This window comes from Macrotis lagotis, chromosome 1 (assembly GCF_037893015.1).
Source record: "Macrotis lagotis isolate mMagLag1 chromosome 1, bilby.v1.9.chrom.fasta, whole genome shotgun sequence".
Classification (NCBI taxonomy): Eukaryota; Metazoa; Chordata; class Mammalia; order Peramelemorphia; family Peramelidae; genus Macrotis; species Macrotis lagotis.
This window is the reverse complement of record NC_133658.1, coordinates 870,777,124-870,803,560: the sequence shown is the minus strand read 5'-3', so window position 1 is coordinate 870,803,560 and position 26,437 is coordinate 870,777,124. Positions and strand designations below refer to the sequence as shown.

Here is a 26,437-nt window from a genome sequence, read left to right as displayed (position 1 = left end):
AATTAGAAGTCTGTAATTCCCCTGAAATGTATGCCCCTTGCTTTTTCTAGCTTTTTTTTTTTTAGGTTTTTGCAAGGCAAATGGGGTTAAGTGGCTTGCCCAAGGCCACACAGCTAGGTAATTATTAAGTTTCTGAGGCTGGATTTGAACTCAGGTACTCCTGACTCCAGGGCCAGTGCTCTATCTACTGCGCCACCTAGCCGCCCCTAAAAATTCTTTATAATTATTAATGGAATTTTATATATAAAATTCTTAATCCAATTTTGAGATTATTACAAAAAAGCCTGTATTTTCCATTAGAAACATTTGAAAGTCAATCATTTCTCTCTCTCTCACACACACACACGTGTGTGTGTGTGTGTCTGTGTGTGTATGTAGTCTCCATTTTATTTTCTTAATTTACTACTTTTTAAACTTTTTATTTCATGGTCTTATTCCTCTTTCGAGGATATATCATCCTTAGGATCTTTGAGTCATTCCTGTTATATATGCAGTTCTGACCATGGTAGCCACTCAGACTTCTTCTGCTCAGGTCATGGTCAAAATAAGAAAATTATTAACTTTGTTAATAATTCAACTGTTGAGCTGAAATTAAAGAAATGAATTCAAATCTTGGCTCAACCATTTACACCTTGGTGATCCAGGACAAAAACTGTAGGCCTTAGCTTCCTTATCTGTACTTTGAAAGGAGTTGGGCCTTCTTTCTGTGGGCCTCTTACTGTTTTGCTTCAATAAACATTTCAATTAAGTCTTCCTCCTAGCTGTCCCCTAAGTAACATGCCATAACATATAAGCTCCTTCATGTTTTGTGTACCTACCACCTAGCAACAGCCAGTAATCAATAAATCCTTGGGAGGTAGAGATTTTTGAAAAACATGAATCTCCCCATGACTCAGTTTCTCCTTTTGTAAGACAAAGGAATTGGACCATAGAAAAGGTGACTAAAATGTCCATACCTTGGACTCAGATCTCTGAGGGAAGTGTATTCACCAGATCAATGGCTAAAAGAAAGATGTGATATACACAGTCAAGTAATTAGCGGATAGCTAAGTGATAATACATATTTGTTGTATTAGATCATTTTAATCTAATCCAGCTCACATTTATATTGTTTTAAAGGTTGCATAGTACATTCTCATTTGATCTTTCCCCAATTTGGGATAAATAGGCACTATTATCACCTCCATTTTATTTTATTATTTTTTTTTTTGCAAGGCAATGGGGTTTAGTGGCTTGCCCAAGGCCACATAGCTAGGTAATTATTAAGTGTCTGAGGTCAGATTTGAACTCAGGTACTCCTGACTCCAGGGTCAGTGCCCTTATCCACTCTGCCACCTAGCTGCCCCTCACCTCCATTTTATTGATGAGGAAGTTGAGACTCAGAGGGCTGCTCAACAAAGTCCTGAGTTGGGGATTCAAATTCAGAACTCTGGCTTGAATCCAATGCTCCCTATCACCCCACACCAAGGCTTAGGAAATTTAGCTGTATAAACAGGTGGAATTTGGCCTTTAGTTCTCCACCCATGCATGCAAGTTTTTGAGTATCGGTCTTACGGAACAAGGAAGCACTTTTCACTAGGTATAGTATTGGGGAATTCCAGGTTGACTTCCTAGACTTTTCTTTTTCATCTCTCCAAGAATTGATGTTGAGGAGTGTTTCATGAATAAAAGACAGAAGAATCCAGTTTATCAATACAGCTCATTTTGATGACTTACACCAGATTACATATTCCTACACAGTAGTCAACCATAGTGGTGCTTTGGGATCTTTATCTATGAAGCAGTCATAGGGTTCCGAGGGACCTTCTTCATCAAGTCTTAACTCCCTGAACCAACTAAAGGACAAAGACAGTACCACAGAGTTGGAATTTGAACCTGACTTTTTTTTTGAGAATTCTTATCTAATATTAAGGGCATAGATGTCTCTGGATGACAGGGATGTGAGGATCCCAAGTCTTGTAGATTCAGGCTCTGCTTGAAGAACCTGAACAGTGATGAAGGAAAGCATACTTCAGCTTCACTTCCAAAAGAACGGGCTATGTACTCTACACCCACAAATCCCTTAGAAGTAGATTTGAAAGAATCCTCATCTGTAAAATGGATATAATAATACTCATGCATGCTACTTAGGCAGCCAGGAACAGGGAATCTTGCTGGATACAGAGTTTCAGAAGACCTTGTAGTGGAGAGACAGTTTGATTTAATGGATAGATACAGAACTTGGTGCCACTTACAAGTTGGTGACCCTGAACAAGTTGTTGAATCTCCCCATGACTCAGTTTCTTCTTTTGTAAGACAAAGGCATTGGATCGTGGTCCCTTCAGGCTCCAAATCCTAGGATCCGATGCCAGAGGGGATGGACTTAAATCCTCTTTAGTATCTGGAGACCTGGGTTCAAATCAAACTTTTACTTACTAGCCTGTAAGTCATTTCACCTTTCTCAGTTCCCTCCTGTAAAATGAGGTTGGATTAAGTGATCTGTTTCATAGAGTTACTGGAAGGAAAAACCCTTAAAGCACCAGGGAAATGAATTGTTTTAGGATATTTTCATCCAAACTTCTCTTGAGTTTAGTGGTGTTAAATAGAACCAGATAAGGCTATGGGGCAGGGATAGGTAGGATGACCCAGGGAGGGACACAGACTACTTGATATAGTAAGGGTTCTAGAGACTTTTGCAATGGAGCAGGAACTAGGATTGGTTCCTCTATAATCTCCCTACCTATTTCCCCTTGGGCAGTTGGAGTTAGAGAAGGAAATGGCAAATCTCCTCCAGTATCATTGCCAAGAAAACCCCAAATGGGGTCATGAAGAATCAGACATGACTGAACAACAACAAAAACACCCATAGCAGTAGATGCTGTAAGGACACACAAGCTGGTTCTGTAAGGAGGTCTGAACAATTACCCACTGCCCTGGGGGTGGGAGGGGGTAGGGGGGATTATGTATCCTCCCGCATAAACCATCAATTTGGATAATTGGAGCCCAGAAACCTGCTTCCTGAATCAGCTGAATAATCACCCTTACTCTTTCTTCTTCCTTGGCCTGCATGGACACAGACTTTATCTTTGGTTCCCAGAGCAGAGAGAATACCACAACATCAGCCTGCTTTTGAAAGAACTTAGCCCCATACATTGGTTGGCTGGTTGGCGCAGAAGATTCCTCCTTCTGAATTTAATCTCCAAAATTGTAGCAACTCCTCCCTCTATTTGAGGAAGCTGTTTCCTTTCCTCCTTTGTGGTCATACCATTCAAATAATCAAATGTCTTCTAAACTGTTCCTCATCCAACCTTCTAGCTATGTATAGGCATATATGGTGCCCATCATATATGGTGGGTCAACACTCTGGGCTGGGAAGGCATTCCTTCCTAAGTAAATTCAGAGTTCCAATTGGTCTACCCAGGAGCAGATCCAAACAGTATCTTGTTCTTCATTCCCAAGCCACTGGATCTTACTTTAGCCTTTGGGATTGGGCTGGGGGGGGGGGGGGGGGAGTGACAAGAGAAAGAACTGATAAGCAGAAAGGATTAGTGGACAGTCCTTCTCTTGGGAAAAGGCTTTCTTTGCTTTTCTGATTTGGTTTTGAGGGCTTCCTGGAGAACTCTCCAGGAACTGGTACAGCCAAGAGGCAAGAAGAGATTTGACATGGAGAAAGTCATATTGCTAATAGCCTACCTTTACCCCATTTGGAATTTTCTTGGCAAAGATACTGGACTGGTTTGCCATTTCCTCCTCCAGCTCATTTTATAGATGAGGAGACTATGGCAACAAAGGTGAAATAACTTGCCCCAGGGTCACACAGCCAGTAAAATGTCTGGGATCAGATTTGAATTTGAGAAGATGACCTCCTGACTCCAGTACCTCCTAACTGTGAAATATAATGGTAGATCTATGGAATAGAATAGACATATGATACGTACCCGATTATAATGGTAGCTGTGTATCTGTCTAACTCTTGGTAGAGCATTCCAAGCTCATAATGGTCTGATTGGCCACAGTCAGACGCACTGTCAATTGTCTCAAACATAATGATGTCATTTTGATCTTCTTCTGATAAGAAAGCATAAGAACCAACCAAATGTAAAGATCTAAGCTTTTGGAATAAGAATTCACTATTTGTTTGGAACAAATTGCTGTTGACTGTACCCACTAGCTATCCTGGCCAGTAACCAGTCTCATAGATTCCAGATCTTTCCCTTCCAATCCCTTTTCCACAAAACAGCCAAAATTGGTTCCTGAAACCCAGACCTTGCCCCATCACTCCCTTGCCTATAGCTTCTGGAATAAAATAAACCCCTTAGACCCTCTCAGTCTGCTCTAACCTTTTTATCTCTCTTATTTTTTTAATATAAATATTTTATTTGTTTTCCAATTGTATACAATAGTAGTTGCTACCAATCATTTTTTTGCAAGGTTTTGAATTTTACAATTTCCCCCCTCCCTTCCCTTCCCCCCACAGAAAGAAATCTGATGGTCTTTACATTTGTTTCCATGATATGCATAGACCAAAATTGAATGTGTGGAGACAAAAGACATAGCCTTGAAGAAGAAAGACAATATTAGAAAACAAAATTATGTAAAACATAAGATGACTTTTTTTAATTGAAGGTTATTATCTTTGTTCTTCATTAAAACTCTCCAATTCCTTCTCTGAATACAGATGGTATTCTCTGTCACAGATCCCCTAAATTGTCCCTGATTATTGTACTGATCAAGTGTGCAAGTCCATTAAGGTTGATCATCATCCCATATTGTTGTTAAGATACAGTATTCATCTGGTTTTGCTCATCTTACTCATTCAGCATCAGTTAATGCAAGTCTTTTCAGGCTTCTCTGAAATCCCATCCCTGCTGATTTCTAACAGAACAATAATGTTTCATAACATAGATACCACAATTTGTTCAGCCATTCCCTTAATTGATGGGCATCCCCTCGATTTCCATTTCTTTGCCACTACAAACAGAGCTACTATGAATATTTTTGTACATTTGGGTTTTTATCCTTTCTTTTCTGTCTTCTTTCACATTGTTTCCTTCATTCTTGAATGCTTCAGCTCTATCAGGCTGCCAGACTCAAGTTCCCATGTTATCTTCCTTCCTTATATTATTTTTCTCTTTGTTTCTGTCCAGTTATACCCAAATCCCGGGAACTTGGACCATTTATATCCCAGAGTCTCAATCACATGGTTTTGTGATAATGGATATAATTGTCACATAGTCCTTTAACATATATATATATATATGTATATTATATATAGCTAAATTAAATTTTATATAATATATAATTTAATTTGTTCTATATAATATGTAATTTAAATACACAACACACTTATTCTAGCCTACAGTTGACTAACTGTCCCTTCCTCTCCCTTATGCCCACTACTGAGCACTCTCAGAGTTCAACACATCTGGGAAAATTATGGGAGATGTCTATGCTCCTGATCTCTTATTTTTTTATGTTTTTGAGTAACAAGCTGCCCCTATAATCCTCTGGCCTTGTGTGCCCCTAACAGCTCCTCAGTATGCCTGAAGCTGATAAGAGCCCTCAGTGGTGTTTCAGCCTCCAACTTTCTTCTCCTTTGTGGGAAGGAGATCTGACTTGCCAGCCCTGGCACCAGTTAGTCAGCATTTTGAACCCTGGCAAGACTTTTCCCCATAGTTTAACCCTTTGTTTCTCCCCTCTACCCCTCCCCATTATGACCCCTGTGATACTGGGGAATGGTTTCCCCCTTTCATTTAGTTAGGTTCCACTAGAATAAGAAATGGCACTTTCTAGATAATTAGAAGTAGTGATAGCATTAATGATCATGGAAAAGGTTTTAAAATGAGGGCTAGAAGACATGAACTGTAAATATGAGCTTATTGATAACAATCAACACACTGAGTGTCTCAAAATTCTTCCTGAAGTGGGGTAGGGCAGCTTTTGAAGGAATCAACCAAGGTAATTTTGCCTACACTTTTATGCTATGCCCCAGGTAGGAGGCAGCTTCATTGTAATCACTGGACCATACTGGAGATGGAGCTGAAACCAGTGACTTGGGTGTCGGGGTATGCAAAACCAGCAGGGGACAGCTCCCTCACATTAATTTTTAAAGAAACGTTGGTGTGATCTGGTATGGAAAGGAAGGGTTTGGAGTTTCAGGGAGGGCCAAAGCTAAGAAGTAGGGTGGGCCAGGTCCTCAGCATAGCCTTTAGACTTTAGAGGCCATCTCTTAGCTTCTTAATTACTCTTGTTAGGCTGAGTATAAACTAAATTATCTGCTTCCTGGGACAAAGCTTCAGGTGACCTACCCTAATGACTCTGATGGAGACTTCTTTGTTCGTGTTTTTAAGAGAATATACACTTAAAAGCCATTCCTCAATTGATCTGAACAGGTCGTTATCAGAAGAAATCAAATCTTTAGTCATATATTCATTGTTAAATCACCATGCGGATTAAAACTGAGGGACCACCTCACAAATATGGCCAACATGGGAGAAAAGAAGCATGACAAATATTGGAGAGGATGTGGAAAAACTGAAACATTAATATACAGAGAATTGTGAGCCAGTCCAGTCATTCTGGAGAACAATTTGGAGTTATGCGGTTTTATAAGCCCTTTGAACATTTCTATTGAAATCTATATCCCAAAGGAAAAAGGACTCATTGTAACAGCTCTTTTTGCAGAGGTCCATCCATTGTGGAATGGCTGAACAAGTTGTGGTATATGATTACGATGGAATATTGAGATATAAAAAATAATGAAGGTGAGGTAGTTAGGTGTCAGAGAGAATAGAGTACCAGCCCTGGAATCAGGAAGAACTGAGTTCAGATTTGATCTCAGGCGCACTTAGTGCCCCTGAGTAAATCACTTAACACTGATTGCCTCAAAGAAATTTTGAAGGAGATAGTTTAAGAAATAGATGGAAAGACTTATATGAACTGACATACCCAGGTCACACAGCTAGCAAATGTCTGAGGTTAGATTTGAACTCGAGAAGAGGAGTACAGGAGAGCAGTCTTATCTACTGGTAACTCGTGATTTTGTGCATTAAAAATATTCTGAGAAGGCTCTGTGGGTTTCCAACAGACAGCCAATGAGTTTTAAAAATAAAAATGGTAAGAACTCTTGATTTTTTATAGATATTAGCTTGAAGGGATTGCCCTTGACCTCATTAGCTCCAACCAATCCTAAATCTTTCCCTCAAAAGACCAACAGCCAGTTTATGACTAAGGAGAAGTTATGGAGAACATCACTAAAAACAAACTAGATGATTTTGATTACATTAAATTAAAAAGTGGTCAAAGGATAAGCAAAGGCAATTTACAGATGAGGAGATCAAAGCAATCCACAGTCATAAGAAAAATCACTCTAAATCATTACTTATTAGAGAAATGCAAATTAAAGCTTCTCTGAGGTACATTGGCCAACATGACCAGAAAGGATAAGGATCATTGTTGGAAGGGTTGTGGGAAATCTGGGACACTATTACATTGTTGGTGGAGCTGTGAATTTATCCAGACTTTCTGGAGAGAAATTTGGAACTATGCCCAAAGGGCAACAAAAATGTGCGTACCCTTTGATCCAGCAATACCACTACTGGGTCTATACCCTGAAGAGATGATGAAAAAGGGTAAAAACATCACTTGTATAAAAATATTCACAGCAGCCCTGTTTGTGGTGGCAAAGAATTGGAAATCAAGTAAATATCCTTCCATTGGGGAATGGCTTAACAAACTGCTATATGTATGTCATGGAACATGTTCTATTGGAAACCAGGAGGGATGGGAATTCAGGAAAGCCTGCAGGGATTTGCATGAACTGATGCCGAGTGAGATGAGCAGAACCAGAAGAACACTGTATGCCCTAACAGGAGTGATGATCAACCTTTGGACTCACTCATTCCATCAGTGCAACAATCAAGGACAAGTTGGGGCTATCTTCGATGGAGAATACCATCTGTATCCAGAGAAAGAACTGTGGAGTTTGAACAAAGACTAAGGACTATTACCAAGGGGAAAAAAATGATATCTTATTGTCTGATCTTGCTCTCTCTTATATTTTATGTTTCTTCCTTAAGGATGTGATTTCTCTCTCATCACATACAATTTGGATCAATGTGTACCATGGAAACAATGTAAAGACTAGCAAATTTCCTTCTGTGGGGGGTGGGGAGGAGGGAAGTAAGATTAGGGGGAAAATTGTAAAACTCAAAACAAACAAACAAACAAACAAATAAATAAATAAATAAGACTACAAACAAACAAAATAAATAAATAAATAAATGAAAATAAGAACTCAAAATAAATAAATAAATCTTTTTTAAAAAAAGACCAACTGCCAGCTGCCAGCTGCTTTTGCAAGGACCCCATGTCCTTCACTCCTCCACCCCCAGTTTTTGAATACTCCAGTGATGAATGCCCGCCATCCTATCAAGTTTATTCTAAAGGATCTTCTAGAGCTAGAGGAGGCTAGAAAAGCCAGAGAATAACACAAGGAAAGGGTGAAAGGCTGTAGGAGGAATCAGAAAGGCCACAAGACAGCCAAGAAGGATTTGAAGAAGGGGAAACTATTTTCTTGGAGAGACATGAAAACTCTTTTCATACTATTCTGAATTCATCTGTGGTTTGGTTAAACATATATTAATTACTTGGTCAGTGATTAATGCTTGTTCTTAACTGTCCTTTTGGTGATCCCTGAAATATAAGAATCCTAAATTTTTTAGGACTGGGGGTAACCTCAGAATGTCAGCATTGGAAGGGACTGTACAACACGGTAGGCTGGAGTTCTGGCCTCGCCTGCTTCCTTTCTCAACCATGACCCTATCATTGATTTTTCTCCTAGCATTTTTTTTTTAGGTTTTTGCAAGGCAAATGGGGTTAAGTGGCTTGCCCAAGGCCACACAGCTAGGTAATTATTAAGTGTCTGAGACTGGATTTGAACCCAGGTACTCCTGGCTCCAGGGCTGGTGCTTTATCCACTGTGCCACCTAGCTGCCCCCTCCTAGCATGTTTTAATTGTTTACTATGACATTCTACTGGGGAAGCACCATGTCCACATGCTCAGATGAGAAAAGGTCTCATGAAGGGGATGCTTCTTGAGCATTCTAAGGGACTAGAGGGGAACCAGTATAAAGGCCCAGATTATCAATGACCTCCAATCCCACTGAACTTGGAATTGTTTGAACTTGGAATCTTTGAGTACTATATTCTAAAACCCACTTAGCATATTCTGTCTTCTAAGGTTCATCTCTTTAAATTTTTTACCATTAGTTGATCTCATTAACTGTATTTCTATCCCTATACATAAGAAACTTATAAACCTAGGCTTCATTTCTACTAGACACATCTTGGCTATTTAATCAGAATCTCAAATGCACTCATCTTTCCCTCTTCCACAGATTTCTCTCTGTCTTGAGGACACTACCCTCCTTATTTTCAATCAGGTCTATAACCTGAGGTGTTCTTCATTCTGCCTGCTCCCTCTACTACTTTTAAACCTACATAAATAAAAAATGGGTTAGTAATTTTGTGAAGCTTGTTATAAAAATCTTATTGTTCAATTGGAATGGAAGTACCAATGGAAGAGATGCTTTATGGAAATGGCAGTGTATCACTTTCTCACACTTTTTTTTTTTGAGGAACATAGGTACATACCAGTGTTGGGCCTCTGATTCCACCCATTCCCCTTCACCCATTCCTATTTTGGTGTTTCTTTTACTCATCTCCTCCTGTCTATTCAAGATCATGTGGCTAATGGACATTGTTCATTTTTTGCTGACAGTTCATCTGCACACCATTGTATGTTAACAGGTGGGCACTTCCTTGTTTGCAGCTGTTGTTTTAGGGGGTTACCTATCTTCTTTCATATCAGGTGGGACCGGTTGTCATTTATGACAGAAAGGCTGGTCATGGTGCAGGAATGCTTTGTCATGTCCTTTGTGATGTGAAGGATGGATACTATCACAAACAATTGCTAACAATGACTGAAAGAAGAAAAAAACATTTTTAGCAAAACTAACCAGCACTTCAAATGCCTCTGCCATTATATTCCACACCCAAGTCCCTATGTCTGCAAAGAGAATGGGAAGGTATATTTTCTTATCTCTTCTGGGACAAGCTTGGTCATCATAATTACCTGTTCTGTACTTTCACCTTAAATAATTGAACACTTGATGGCTAGTTTTCTGTCTTGGTTTGGACTCTCTGGTGCCTTGCAAAAAGTAAGTAGATAATATTAATTGAATATCATTATTGAATTAGAGCTAGTTAGATATAAAAGGGATTGTATCACATTGTATGTTGGAGCTGGAAGGAATCCTCAGAGATTGACTAGGTCAAAAGACTAAGGCTAAGCGAAGTGACTTTCTTAAAGGTCACAATGGTCAGTCTGAACTAGAATCTTGGAATCTGGGTTTTTTGGTGATCTATCATTCAAGGCTAAGTATAAATATGTCCAGAGACTTCTTTGAGGTAAGAATTGACAAGAATTGACCCTTTTGGAAAATAGGGTTGATCTTAGCTAAGGGACAGGCCCATCTGTGTTGCAAGAAGAGACTCCTGTTAACAGTTCTGCCCTCATTGTTTCATGGATTTAGCTGTTTTATAGCTTCCCTAACTCTTCTTAATTCCAGTTCCTTCCTTCTTTTCATTAGTCCTTATTTATCATATATATATACATATAAAATTCACTTCCTATATAGCTCTTTGCATATTGCTTCTCTCTTTAGATTATAAACTCCTTGGCTATCTTTTGCATCCTTTTGCATCCCTAACACTTAGCACATTACCTAGTTGGCACATAATTGAATTTAAATTGAACTTAATTACCTTCATTTCAGATAGCTTTGGGTCAAACTTTTTTCCCTAAGGGCTCTGAGGCTTTTGAGGACCTTGTCATAAGGCTTCATTTCTGCTAGTCCTGCCCCCCCACCCCCCAACTACCATTATTTCCAGCTCTTAAATCATATCCAGAATCAACTCTGTCATTTTTCTACTACTCTCTCTGCTAAAATTTTGTACATTTTGTGGATTCTCTCCCTTTCCCCAACTCTGATTTTCCTGTTGCCAATACTTCTCAGGATAAAGTTTTCCAGGAGAATATTAGAAAATCTCTTCTGTCTCCTGAGCCCAGAGGAATGCTCTGGTGGGATATTCTTCATTTCAGCCTTCTTCTTGAAGGAGGTAGCATCAAGAATAGACCATGAAAGAAATGAAGAAGGCATGGATACCCTAAGAGTCTCTTCAAGTTATGGGAGTACTTGGAGCCCAGAGGAGAGGGCAGTAGAAATTCAGGGGACACAGGATAGGACTAAAACTCATGGAGTAAAGTCAGAAAACCTTGGAAAGGTAGCCAAAAAAAGTGAACTTCTGAATTTAAAACAATGACTCATTGGTCAAGTTGGTGATCCTGAACCTTGGACTGAATGGGGCTATAAGGTCTCTCTCAGCTTTGACATTCTCTATTCCAAGATGGACAAGAAGATTTAGGTCTTTGAGGAGAAAGGTCAGGATATAAATAAGGGCAATGTAGCACATCACTACTAGGTTTCCTCGTGTTCCCCTTACCATTAGGCTTTACCTTGCATATCCTCAGAACCTACCCCTGAATACTTTGCTGATTTCCATCCCAGAAAACCTTATCTCTGGGTGTGAGAACACTAGACAACATCTAGGGTGGTTGTTCAGTTGTGTCCTGACTCCTCTTAACCTCATGGACCATATCACACCTATTGTGACCACTGGTTTTCTTGGATACTAGCGAGGTGTGCCATTTCCTTCTCTAGTAGGGGCCTATAGAGGTTAAGCAATCCACTCAGCTAGTAAGTGTCTGACATTTTATTTGAACTCTGGTCTTTTTGATTCCAGGCCTGGCAGCTCACCATACCACTTAGTTGCCTTGATTTGTGACCTTTTTTATTTATTTGCCCAAGTACTACACAGTACTGTGATTTTGAAATGACATACCTATTTCCAAATCCTTTAAGGCTGAAGCATATCAAACTACCTGCCTACCTCTATCAAGATTGTTCATATATGTAGAAAACAAATTGTGACCATCACAAAACAGGTTGAATGGCTTTCCCGTGACAAATCACAGTAAATAACAATATCTGGGTGTGCCCATCAGTAACCACAGCTATCTATGGAGAACACTTAAGGAATCTGAATTAGCAGTTTAGGTGCTCATGAATACTTTTTTCTTTTAAAACTGTAACGTAGATTTTCAACTCTTTACACAGTTCTAATCAGTCTAGTGGTTGAAATTCATTCTATGAAAAGAGCTCTGGATTTGGAGTCAAGAAGACCTGAATTTGAAGCTTGGTCCTGCCACTTATAATACTGTAATTACCCTGGGCCTTAATTTCTTTTTTGTATTAGATTACCTCTGGTCCAATTTTCTTTTTTTAGGTTTTTTGCAAAGCGATAGGGTTAAATGACTTGCCCAAGGTCACACAGCTAGGTAATTGTTAAGTGTCTGATGGATGATTTGAATTCAGGTACTCCTGACTCCAGGGCTGGTGCTCTATCCACTGCACCACCTGGCTATTCCTGGTCCATTTCTAGTAAAGCTTTAACATTGACTGACTTGTTACAAAGATAAAAACAGTATGATTCCTGTCTTCAAGAAAAATACATTCTACTAGGGAAAACACAAGGATGACAAAATTTTGGCAGAACATACTAGAACAATGACAAGAGTTGCTTTTGGATGTGGTTTAAGAGCTGGAAATAATGGTATTTGGGGAGTTGGCCAGGCAGGACTGCCAGAACTGAGGTCTTTTGACATGACAGGAGAATAGTCAGGAAGTAAAACCTGGATGGAGCCAAGCTTAGATATAGGATTCTAGGAATAAAAGGACCAAATCCACCAAGACAAGCATCCCTATATCCTGACAGAACACACTCTTACTCACAATGCACTTACTCCAATAATGGCAGTTTTTAGCACCCCCCTCACCCCCAGTCAGATTTTCTAGTCCTGGTTTTACCACCAGCTTCCTATTAAACTTAAGACAAGTGACTCATCACTGGTTGCAGTTGAGAAATTGAGAAACATCAACAAAAGAAAGATGTTAGTTCAGATCATCTCCAAGATCCTTCTCATTCTAATTAAGGATTCTGAGGTCCATTTTCAACTCTTAACAATAAGGTCATGTCCAGTCATCCTGATTCCTATCTGGCCACTGGACCCAAGGGCTCCAGAGTAGAAAGTGAGACTGGTGGCTTTGTTCAGATTCCCTTACTTAAATCCAAGTCACTTTTATGTCTTGACAACACCTCCCTGATGTCATTGGTCCTTTTCAAAAATGAAGGAAAAACAATAGTAACAATAGGACTCAGAAAGAGCTCTTGTGATAAGAGTCAAATGTTTTAGAATTATTAGAGGGTGATATAAAGTAGAGAAATTAGAAGCTAAGTCAAGCTGGACTCTTAAACCATCCTGAGTACAGATTATGTGGCCTGTTGGGTGAGATGTTTTGGACAACTGGCTATCATAGACGATTCCTGATGGGAACCTGCAGAGGATGTCCCCTTCTATGTCTGATTCCTTAGGGGTTGACAGATGGTCAACAAAACCAAACAAACACATGGTCTGGGACCAAATATTTCCATTGGATAAGTGATTTGCTGTCTTTCCCCATGACCCCCAACATTCTCTGTGCTCTGAAAGACACCTTCCCTCTGGGGTTCCTCCCTCTGATTGGTTCCTAGAATCTTGTAATAAGATAGCACTTTTTGTGGGAGGGTGGCATTGGAAATGCTTCAAGCTTTTTTCTAAACTGAACACTTCAGACTTACCTGAAGGAGAAAATCTTAGGATTGAATGAAGTCACAGTGGGACCTTTGTCAAATCAGTGCTCCGGACAGCTCTGGAAGTTATAATTGCTAACATTTATAGAGTACATTAAAGTTTGCTAAGCACTGTATAAATGCTATTTCATTTGATCCTCTTAACAGACCTAGGAATTAGGGGCTATTATTCCTATTTTACAGCTGAAGAAACAGAAGCTAAATGACCTCCCTAGGTTCACAGAGCTAGGAAATATCTGAGGTCCAATTTGAACTCTGGTCTTCCTGACTACAGTCTAGCTAGATGATGCAATGGATACTACACCAGACCTGGAGTCAGGAAGACCTGAATTCAAATTTGGGTTCAGACACTTCTTAGCTGTGTGAGCCTGGACAAGTCACTGAATCCTGTTTGCTTCCATTTTTCTCATCTTTAAAATGATTTGGGGAAAGGAAATAGACCAAGTATTTTTGTCAAGAAAGATTCAAATGGTGTCACAAAGCATCATATATAACTGGAAATTACAACAATTCTTGAGTCATTATCAGGGCTGTGAAATGGACCTCAGAGATTATCACTTCTTAGTGAGGTTTTTCCACTAATTCTTGCTGGAGCTGAATTGGCTTTCCCCTCCACATAGTTTGAATGAGTACATTGTTCTTTTGCCATGGGATAGCCTACCTACCGGGCATCTGAGAAAAGCTACCTTGGGATGGAAAGATTCATTGGTAATTCCTAGGTAGCCAAATATGGACTACCCAGACAATATTTTAATCCCCAGATGATTTTTCCTCTGCCTCAGCATGTTTCTGAGTTAACTTCCCACGGCTCTCTGTAAGTCCATGTGTCTTCAAAAATCGCAACTCATTCCATTGTCTATTCCTTTTTCTTGTATTCCCCCCAGTTAAGGGACAAGAGTAAGCAGGTCATCTTTTCCATTTATAGCTATTTTTGGTTCCATACTTTCTTGTCTATATATTTCTTTTTTTTTTAAGTTTGTTTTTTATATATGTTTTCATGTCAATCATTTAGATGAATAAAACACAAGTGGGGATAGTATTAGAAGAGGTGAAAGATTCCTGAATTCTAGGGCTGATTTTTTTCTCAGGGATTGACCCCAGCAATGAATCTTGAGCAAAAGGTAACTTTATGACAAAAATGATTGGCAGGATTGGAAAACTTGACTCCATTGTGGCTTCAGTTTTCCTAGTTGCAAAATAAAGGTATTCATGCCCTGGACCCCTTTAGCAGTTTGCAGCCTGTGTGAGCTCCTTCTAAGAATCAAGGATTTTTGTTTTTTTAAAAATTTTAATATTTTTAATTTATGGAATAAAAGAAACATATCTATAAGATAGAACAATAAAAAGGATGATTGCATGAGAAACTACAAATCTGCTGAGTACTACTTGCTATTCCTTTCAAATATCCAACAAAATTATCATGTAAATTTCTTTTCCTTTTTTATTCCCCCCCCTCCTAGCTCCAGAGGTGGCTACCATTAGATACAAATATGCATATAACAGAATCATGTTTTTAAATGCATGCTACATGGCTTTGCAAAATTATTGAAATATAATGAATTTTCTTTTAGTTCATAGATCACAGAAGAGTCTATAGCTGAATTCAGCTTCTCTGTATCTATTTATCATTAAGCATCCATCACTACTACACACTAAATAATTTTTCATATTCCTTCCAGCTCTGACATTCTGTACTTTAGGTAAATTGATTGCACAATTATCCTGTCCCTCCCTCAAAAGGAGTCCATGATCCAGTCTTTAATCTGATAGAATTATGCTTTTTTTTCTGGCTTCCAAGAAACTCTTGGTTTGGGTAGGCTCTCCAGTTGCAGGGTGATGTTGTGTGGCTCTAGAATGGGTTGGGTGGATTTATGGGCCTTATCTCAAGGAACATCACATCCCCAGGAAGCATAGCTCAACATTGCACTGGATGTTCTGTCACCCAAGCCCCCTGCTGTATGGCACCCTAGGGTAATGTCCAGCTGCTACAAACCCTAGCACATTTATGAATGTGCTTCTCCAAGAGACAGTTGTCTGGAGTTCATTCTTAAATGGGAAGAGCGTACATGGAATGAAAACATTCCTGGGGAAGGAAAGGGGGCAATTACTAAGTTACAGGCAGAGAAATTTGTAGGACAGTAATGGTACTTTCCTCACAAAGATCAAATGAGTTAGTATTAAATCTTTTTGATTGTTCAGTCATTTCAGCTGTGTCCAACTCTTTGTGATCCCATCTTGGCAAAGATATTGGAATCATTTGCCATTTTCTTCTAGCCTTTTTTTTTTTTTTAACAGATGAGGATACTGAGGCAGCCAGCATTGATCCTTTTACAGTTAAACCTGTAAATGTGTTCTTTCTAGACCTGTAATTTAATTGGTGTAGGGAACTCCTGGAGTTGATCAATATTTTCTCTGTAGGTTGGGTTGTCTCATTCAAAGATGGGGGAAGGGATATAGAGGCGCCTTGCTCTTTTCTCCCTTAGAACATGCCTATCATTGAAAAGGCTTAACCCCTGGCGGAGTCTTAGAGAAGAATGATTCAGGACTGAATGTTTTCCTCCCAGACTCATTAGGAAGGGCCCTCTCTTGATCAGTGACTAGACTTCTCCCCTTTCCATCCCTATTGGTGCAGTTCAGACTCATAGTCAGGGATTACTTTCCACCATTTTACAAGTGTCTCTTAACTCCTTCCTTTTTAAGTAGGCATTAGGGTCAAGATCTGGCCTTTTCCTTCCTGGGCCTCAATTCCTATCCAGCTCACATCCATTCTTTATTCTAAATATTCTTTGTTTTGTGCTGTTTTAAACATTTTCAAATTTATAGCAAGATGGAATATTGGGATGGGCAGTACAATAACTATAGGGTAATAGCTATCATTTCTATGTGTTTTGAGACTTACAAAACACTTCAGAAATGATCTCATCTGATCCTCATAGCAAAGATACTGAAGTGGTTTGTCATTTCCTTCTCCAGTTTATTTTAAAGACATATTTAGTTCCAAAATCAACTTCAGGGATTACAAACAATTCAATATCTATTCAGGTTGAATGGGTGGTCAATGTGGTGGAAAAGCTAATGCTATTATAAGGTTGGTATTTAAGACTAAAGAATAAAGAAAGCAGGTGTCCTTTCAGTGATCAGGCCACATTTGGAGTTTGGTGTTCACATTTAGTTCCTGGGTACCTCCTCTGGAAGCTCTCCAGTTCATTGAAGAAGTTTGAGGTCATAGAGTCATTGAAGGAATTGGGAATGGTTAGCTAGGTAGGATAATGGCTAGAATACCAGCCCTAGAATTAGGGAGATGAATCTTGCTTAGTTCCAATCTGGCCTCAGATACTTTCTAGTTCAATTTACAAGCCTGAAAGAAGATCATGAGCTTCCACATCATGACCCCATGCTCAGCCTCATCCCATTTCTTCCCAGAGACGGGTTGAAGAAAAGTTTTCTAACAGGGAATGGGCTTCCTTGGGAGGTAGTTGAGTTTCCCCTTACTCTAAGCAGTGACTTTATAATCACAAGTTAAGGCCTTTCTTTCTGTTCAGAGGCATTGGGACCAAGGTGCTTCTGAGCACCACTCCAACATGAGTGTGTTGGGTTGTATTCAGTTCTAAAATCTGTTCATAACATGTGAGGATAGTGATAGAAAGGATTCTCATCTTATTGTATGACCCAGAAAGATTGTGATATTGGGACACAGAGAGTGCAGACAAGAGCTAAGACTTGAAACGATATTCCTTCTGGTTGTGACCTTCTGTGTTTTACTAATATTGAATATTTCTCAGAGTTCTCTCAGCCCTAAGGCTCTACTCCTAATTTCCTGTATTCTGGTCTCCTAGTTCTGCCATTGTTCTAAGGGCCCTCCCAGCTCTGATACACTTTGTTCTAATTAAAAAAGTGAAGATGCTCAGAGCCTTACGGCTATTTGGTTTGTTTTCTGGGCCTGGGAGCTGTCAGTCTACAGGATCTCCAGGCTCTAACTGGAACCCTGGTTATACCAGCTATTCTGCGGAGTATTCAATAGGGTGTCATGTTCTGATCTTGGGGATAGGGAGAGGAAAAGCTGTTTGTTCCCTGTCTACTGTGACTTTGAACCCCAAGTGCCCCAGGTTGAGGGTGGGGGTGGGGCAGTATACTCAGCAAAAAACAATGACTAAAAGTTATATTTCAAGCCCCAAGGTCAGAGGGAAAGCACAAGCAAAGAACATTGGAATGGTTTTCAGCAAGATCAGCTTAATAGGTACCTAGATGTTGTGATTGAATTCATTCATATCTAGGTTTGTTCATAGACTTTACAAAATATGTGAACTACAAAAGATACATGAAGGAATTCCCAATACTCCCAATGGGCAAGAATGGTAGAAAGAGGGTATGCCTTTGATCATGGATTTGAACTCAAGATACTCCTGAATTTGGGTCTAGTACCCCAATCTATCAAGACTGTGTTATGAATATTATGACTTTAATCACCTATACCAGATAAGAATCTGACATCCTGTTTTCTATTTGCCCTCCCAATTCTAAGGCCCCTCCTCTCATCCTGACATTCTGTGTTCCAAGGCTCCTCCCAGCTGTGACGGTCTATATTCCAAAGCCCCTTCCAGATTCAATTTTCAGGGTTCCAAAGTCTCTAACAAGTTTGCCATTTTGTGTGTTTTAATATCTTATGTTTTATGACCACTTACAGGACGCTTTCCACCATCCTACTTCCTGACCTTCCCTGATCCAAGGGCCCTTGAAGCTCTTTTATTGTAAACTATTTCAAGGCAAGAAGAAAGCAAATATTTGCTGTCTTTGACCCAGTATCACCCGACATGGTTGGATGGTTGATTTTCTTGGCACAGATTGTCATTAACTCCCAAGATAATGACTCCTAGATTCAGTTGGAAGGGACCTGAGAGATCATCTAGTCCAGCCACTGCATTTTCTAGATGAGGATACTGAGATTGTAAGTGACTTACCCACTATCATCCCATGATAACATGCCTGGGACTGGGGCAGGGGATGAATCTCTTGGCCCTGGAGGGTCATGGAACAATGGTATCTGGGTGGCTCCCTTCCAGCTGGGGCTCGGGTGTAGAGCGCATCCAGGAAGGATGCCATTCCCTGTGTCTATCCAGAATGGTGACCCAGGCTAGAGGGAAATGAAACCCATCATCCACAGTTTTCTACAGTTTGTGTGGAGGAGAGAATACAAGGGAAGGAATTGGATGAATAGCTTTGAAGTGGTAAATTGAATCCCCTAAGTGCTGTAAGTATGAGAGCAGTTTGCCCAGTCTTGAAAGTCCTGGGGCAAGTAACTTGATTTTTGTGACTCAGTTTCCCCCTGCTCACAAACTAAGGAACTTCAGTGGTTATCTAACACACCCAGCCTATAAATGGACAAGACTCCCCTCTGACATACCAACAAGTAATCATCTATAGACATATAATTTGTCTTGCTTAAATCTGAAATTTTTTATGCCTTTGTTTAAAGCCCCCAAAAGGATTTCAAGAGAGCCCAGCAGAGGCTCAGCTACCTTTCTAATATTTTAGACCACAACCAAGCAACAAGTATTTATTCCACACTTAGCACATCCCCATACTGTGGGGATAAGTGCTGGGATAAAAAGAAACAACAGACAATCCCTAGCCTAAAGGAGTTTACATTTCCCCCCAAATGAACAATAAAAGAAAAACAGATATGCACATTGAAGCAAAACATTCCTGCTTTGGTCTTTTCCAAAAATTGTATGTCTCCCTTTGCCTTTTAAGCCTGCAGGATAGGGCTGGCCTGTCTTATCCCTGGACCTCTAGACTCATAGTTTGTGAACATTGTGTCCCTTCTTTATTATATTCAGTCTTGTCTCGTCAGTACTGTTCAGAGCCTGGAGTAGGAGGCAGGTTATTTTATATCCATGCCTTTTGTTTTTACATCTCATTTTTTCTGTGCCCTCTTACTTTTGTACCCATAGAGTTATTCCTGGTAACAAAGATTTCAAAAGGAAGAAAGGGGAAAAGCAGTTTGTGTAAGCAAACCCACCCTGCTTTTGACGGTATAGGTTTTATTAGTCACCTGCATTGAAGGAAAATAGGTGTTTTCTCAACATACCTTCTCAGGGGCCAAGCGAGACCATTATAGTTATATAACCATCCAGGTGTGATCCTTCTGCTTACATTGTTAGAATCATTAACTTAACTGTTTATTGTTGTTCTGTCTTGGCTGATTGGTAAACCACAGAGCGGCATTTTTAGTCTTTTGTCATGTTTGTCTCTTTGTGTTCTCATTCGGGGATTTTTTGGCAAAGAAACTGGAAGTAATTCCCCATTTCCTTCTCCACCTCATTTTACAGATGAGGAAACTAAGGAAAAATAAGGTGAATTGCCCAGAGTCACATAGCTAGGACTTGTCTACAGAAGTTCTTTTCATTTCCTCCTTAATGCTAGTGCTTCATTAACTAATAAAGATATGATTCTTTCTTTTCCCCCCTACCCTTGCAATAGGTCAGAGTGAATGAACAAAAGTCTTCCTGACTTCTGTGTGCCTGCCTTGCAGGTCTTGTAGGGATGCTGGGAGAAATAGGATTAATTAATGGAGATAAAGATTCTTGTTTGTACATAGCTGTTTAGCTCCTTGAGGATAAGCAATGTTTTTGTGTTTTTTAGTATTCCCAGGGGCTTATATTTATTTATAAACATATCTCTGGATATATGCCTTTATGTATATATGTATATATATATATATCGATATAGATATGGAAATAGATATATGCTTATCTCTCTGGACGGCTTGTTTCTCTTTTGGAATTGGAGTCTTTCTGGTTTCTCCTTGTGGACCTAGGATCCTCATGTGAACATCTCTCAACTCTTGACCAGTAAAAGTGGGACTCTGGGAGAGTTTGAAGGAATGTGCTGACAACATCTTTTAAAACTTTAATGAGTCAGTCATTTGGTCAAGGTGCCCTACACTGACCTGGCCAGATGACCTTGTGGATACGCACCATGAAAGGAGTTTGAAGTCAGAACACCCGTGTCCTAATCCTAGTTCTGCTACTTAATTAGCTTCTATGACCTAATCTGCTTTCCTTCTTTTTTGTTTGATTTTTTTTTTTTTAGGTTTTTGCAAGGCAAAATGGGGTTAAGTGGCTTGCCCAAGGCCACACAGCTAGGTCATTATTAAGTGTCTGAGACTCATATTTGAACCCAGGTCCTCCTGACTCCAAGACCGGTGCTTTATCCACTGCACCACCTAGCTGCCCCTTGTTTTTGTTTTTGCAAGGTAGTGGAGTTAAGTGAATCACCCAAGGTCACACAGAGTTAGTCTGAGGTTGGATTTGAACTCGGGTCCTTTTTTTAAGTTTTTGCCAGGCAATGGGGTTAATTGACTTGCCCAAGGCCACACATCTAGGTAATTATTATTAAGTGTCTGAGGTCAGATTTGAACTCAGATACTCCTGACTCCAGGGCCAGTGCTCTATTCACTGTCAGGTCTTTCTTGATTCCAGCACTGGTGCCCTATCCACTGCACCACTTAGCTGCCCTCCTAATCTGCTTTCAATCTCAGTTTTCTCATCTGTAAAACAAGGTAATTGAAGCAGATCATCTTTGGGGTAGCTGAGTGGTTGCATTGTAATCAGTGCCTTGAAGTCAAGAGGACCTGAATTCAAATCCAGCTTCAGACACTTAATACTTAGCTGTGTGACCTCTAATGCTTTTTAGAAAGTCTTCATAAGTTACTCAAGCAATTTAAGATGATGACCCTGCCAAGGTTCACCCCTTCTGTTTGTGTCCCTGAGCTGATTTCTCTCCCATCTCTGGAACTTGCCCCTTGTTGCTGAGTAGTTTCAGCCGTGTCTGATTGGCAAAAACAAGTCAAGGTAATTCCTCCTCTCCCCCCCTCCCCCAATCGCAGTTTTGCTGTTGTTCTGTTGTGTTTGATTTTTCATGACCCAGTTTGGGATTCTCCTGGCAAAAATATTGAAGTGGTTTAACATATTCCTCTTTAGCTCTTGTTACAGATAAGGAAACTGAGATGAATAAGGTTTAAAGGACTTACCCAGGGTCACATAGCTAGGAAGTATCTGACACCTGATTTGAATTCAGGAAGATGAGTCTCCCTGATTCCAAACCCAGGGCTCTATTTGCTTAGCTACTGAGCTGAGTCTCTCCCTGTCCACTGGTTTCTTGGGATCTGTAGAAGATGCTTAAGGCTCCTTGACCCTGCCCACCCCCAAGCTGCCATTCTATATTTCTTCCTTTTAAAATGACAAATTCCCAAGTCCCCCTTGTTTTCTTTACTTTCTACCTTATATTCAGTCTCTCCTTACATTCTGCAATGCAGAACTTACTCTGCCCAAGGTTACAGATTCCTTAGTGCCCATGCTCCTTCACCTCTCACCAGATTTTTGGGACTTTCCACAACACATATTCTGGGTTCTCCCAGCAGCCTTACAAGACTTGCAAGGCAGGCTCACAGAAGTCAGGAAGACCTTTGTTCATTCACTCTGACATATTGCAAGACTTTTGAGCCTCAGTTTCTTCATCTGTAAAATGGAAATAATAACACTTCCCTCCCAAGGCTGGAGGCAGTATAGTGTTGTAAGACCTAGCATCGAATTTTCTTTGAGATCAATCTCAGGGCTTCAGGCAACTCTAAGAATAAGAAATGACATTTGACAGAAGAGGAAATTGAGACCTAGCACGGGGAAGTAAACTGATCACAAGAGAAATTAGTGACAAAGTCATGGACACGAACCCAGGCCTTTCCTTGCTCACCTACTTCCCTCCCTCTCTCCCTCTGCCTCGTGACTTCTACTGGAACCCCAAGCTTGGCTAAGGTCAGTGGTGACGTTAGATGTCTCTGGCTGACCCCTGAGCTGGCCCCAGAGCTCTCACTTCCCTTGATCTAATCTAATAGTATTATCTCCCTGAGATAAAGTCCTTTAGAGAGGTGCTGAATCTTTGGGAGCCGTGAGCAGTCAGCGAGGCCCAGTCTGCATTTCTTTCTCCTAAAGGTTGGAAGCTTTAGGAAATTTGAGATTTTAAGAAGTCCTGACTTCCTGGGCCAGGTAGCAGCATGGCCCTCCTGTCCAGTACTCTGGACCTGGCCCTCACTACAGGCCTCAGTGTCCTGTTTCTAATACTAATCCTAAGCCTGCTTTGTTATTTTATCTGCCGCCTCGCCCGGCCCCTCAGGTAGGTCTTGTTGCCCTGTCTCTTCATTTCTATTTTTTTCTGTCTCTCTCTCCTCTCATCCCTTCCCCCCCTGACTCTTTTGCATCTCCCCCCCATCTCTCTTTCTTCCAATTCTTTTATCCCTTACTTTCCCAGTCCTCTCTCCTCCTTCATCATTCTTCTCTTCCCTCTTTTCCTATTATTCCTCTTTCCCTCTCACTCCTTTTTCTCACTCCCCCCCCCTTTCTCAAAGATGACTTTACATAAATATAAAGAAAAAAGAGATGGGATGGGGAATGAGCACCTTGGAATGGCAATGCTTGGCTTCTCATAGAGTCCTTGCAGAGGTGGACTGGAAACTTGCCATTCTGAGAGTTAGAGGAGGAAGACTTTGGACCATCCCTATGTCCACTCTTCACTGGTCCTTATAGGTCTCTCTCTCCATCTTATTATTTGAGTCTGTCTAGCAGAGGGTTTACCAACTTAAGTAACCAGCATATAGAACAAGGGGAAAAAAAGAGAGCCCAGGTTGGAAGGGGAGAGTAAAGGCCGAAGGGAGGCCTGGCATTTGGAAGTCCTTTTTCAAATAAAGCATTGGAAGAGGGGATGGACTGCTGGGTTCCACATAGTCATGTAATTGGGTGTCAAGGAGCCAATCAGAAATGGGCAACCAGTGAAAGGGCTGCTACATCTTCAGGCGGGAGAGAAAAGAAACTTGGATCCAAGGACATTAAACATTCCCTGTGGCACGGGATAGGATGGAGGTGGGAGAAGTTATGCCAGACTTCCAGACATCACCTAAGGAGAGAGCATGGGAGAAAGCCCAGGGTGTTTCAGAACATGAAGCTAAGGGAAGCATGAGCATCTTATCAGGGTGACTCAGGCCAGTATCCCTGGACTTTGCTTGCCTACACTTTCTAGTGTCCTAGATTTGAACCATAGAACGTCAGATCTGGAAGGGACCCTAGAATGTTTGGAAAGACAGGATGTGAGTGCTGAGGGGAACTTTCACATCAACTTCTCTGATAGTCAGAGGCTCAAGGACAAACTGAGAGGGAGAAGCAGAACACTCCAACTAAGGATGGGCATGCTGAGGATATTAGTGTGAAGGGGAGAGGGATACGTACAGTCAGCATCCAGATAATGGAGGGGAAGGGACTGAGTCCTTCCCCATCTGAGTGCCCTTTGCCCAGACTTCCTTCTCTTCTCCACAGGATTGGCACATCAGTGAGTTTCTGACCAGTTATGCCTCAAGTCTCCAGGCTCAGACGGGTGAGCAGATCCACTGGCCCTACCATGCTGCTTCTTCTCCTGGGTCTGATGGCTGGAGCCTGTTTCTCTTCCCTTGTACCAGGTAACTGGGGAAGGGGAAGGTAGGAGAGGAAGGGAGGGTTAGGTCTTATGCCTTGGATGATCAGAGTTAGGATATAATAGGTTGCCCCTTGAGTAGAGGATCTTGTCTGAGCATGGAAATGACTTTTTCCTAGAAGCTCTGTTCAGCCTCCTGAGGCAGGGTTCTGAGGGAGAGCACTGGCAGCTTTTGGCAGATATCCCAATTGCCTTTTCTTTCCTGGCTTCAGGAAGCCTTTCCAGCTGACTATAAAGAATTATGTGTAAAAGAAAGCCATCCCTGCTTTGGGTCTCTGCCTGGGCCTGACCCAGGGGAAGAGTAGGGGAAGACAATCTACTCTCGCCCCCACTTCTCTGCACCTCCCTCAACCCCACCTTTGCAAGAAGCTATGTTCGGAGAAGGTTTCTTCAGCCTGAGATTCATACCCCAAAAGGACTGGTACCATATCCCCCAGATAGAACTGAGACATGATAGAAACTGAAGTCCAGAGAAACTTTTAAATTGTCCAATGCCTGACATGCATGTATATAGTTGGGTTTTGAACCATGGCCTTCTGCCCTCCCCACTTCCACCTCTCCATGATCGCTGTCATTTGTACTATATTGCCATGTTCCACTGCCTTTTTCATCTCTACTTGTTGGTCATGGCAGGGGTTAAGGTCAGTCTATAGAGCTAAATAACTGCTCATCCTTCCCACCAGGGAAGATTTTTTTTTAAATGTATTATATTTATTTTTAAATGTTTTTATATCCTTGGTTTTTAAAAGTTTGAGATCTCCCTCCTGCCTCTCCTCCTTTTAGCTATATTGCCTCTCCCCCAAAAGATAAGAAAAATGAAGTGAAAAAAGTATGCTTCAATCTGCTCTTATCAGTTCCCTGAGGGGAAGAGTCTAGGATCATTGTCTCCATCAGAGTAGCTAAGTCACTCACTTGATAGCCTTGCTACTGTCTACAATGCTCTCTGGTTCTGCTGATGTCACTTTGCATCAGTCCATATAAATCTTCCTAGGAAGGTGTTATGTGCATCAGATTACAGAGCAACAGAAAGCTACTCTCCTAATTGGTCTCCTGAAGTTTTTTGGTTTTTTTTTTTTTAACAAACTCTAATAAAAAACAGTTACATTGAAATACTTTTAATTAAAAAAACAGTTTATTCTGGGTTCTAAATCACAGTTACTAATAGAGGGAACCTATTGAGGACTCATGATTGTGAGTTAGAGGGGAGTCGCCAATCTCTCCCACTGGAGAAGACCATCTGGGAGTCCCACTTCAGGATGCAGGTCTAGATGGAGAAGCCTCCTGCAGAGCAAATCTTGGAGCAAAGTTGGATGGTCTTGGGTGGTCAAATGCTCCAAAACTTGGACCCTCGATGTTAACTCAACTCCTCTTCCCATCTAGAAAAGGAGAAGAATCCTCAGTACTGGAGAGACCAGGCACAGCAAACCCTCCGGCATGCTCTGATGCTCCAGAAGCTCAACACCAATGTAGCCAAGAATGTGATCTTGTTTCTGGGAGATGGTGAGTGTGGGATGTGAGACCAGAGGTAGCCAGGGTCGGCTGTGTGGGTGGGAGGATCTGGGGGACCCATTCCATGGCAGATAAGGAGATGATGGATCTCTAGCTCTCTGGAGAGCATGGCATAGTGGTGGTGGGGTTGTTCTTGGAGTCTAGAATTCAAATTGGACCTCTCCTTCTGTTTACTGTGTCAGCTCACCTCTTGTTTCATCAGCTAAATTAAGGGGTGTTTGAGTTAATTTCTTTCCATGGGGAAAGATATGTAGGAGGTGGTGATTCCCTGGAGATGGGACAATGATGAATTCAATCCTTGGAGCCTAGGACTCCAGAACTCAGGTTACTTCTCCCAGACTTTGTTTCTGACCACTGGTTCCCATAAGCCTGGGGAGCCTAGCTCCCTAGGAGCCGCTGTTGTGGTTTGTGGGGAAGCCTGGGAGGGGCCAAGTTTACCCAAGGGGCCAATTAGCTGCATTGAAGCCTGGGAAATCCTCACTCCAAGGCACCCACAGCCTGTGCCTGCCTTGCAAGAGGGCAGGAACAGCTGGAGGTCATTAATGCCCACATGCCACATTACTTTGTGGGCCCCTGCTTGGGGCTTGTGGGGAGGGAGGCTCCCGGCGCCAGAGGCCTT

The 26,437-nt window shown here is 41.1% G+C and overlaps 1 protein-coding gene across 3 annotated transcripts in view; it reads left to right on the top strand.

The window, feature by feature from the left end:
- The window catches only part of ALPL (alkaline phosphatase, biomineralization associated), a 53,766-nt gene that overhangs the window by 9,233 nt on the left and 18,096 nt on the right, over window positions 1-26,437 (top strand). For 2 of the 3 annotated variants that reach the window (XM_074218204.1, XM_074218206.1), the window contains exons 2-3: window positions 24,156-24,295; window positions 25,690-25,809. In XM_074218204.1, coding sequence (XP_074074305.1) covers window positions 24,187-24,295; window positions 25,690-25,809 — 229 coding nt within the window. In that variant the 5' untranslated portion in view covers window positions 24,156-24,186. Of the gene's footprint in view, window positions 1-18,069; window positions 18,737-24,155; window positions 24,296-25,689; window positions 25,810-26,437 lie in introns of those variants that run through there. The other variant, XM_074218205.1, reaches the window with a different exon arrangement.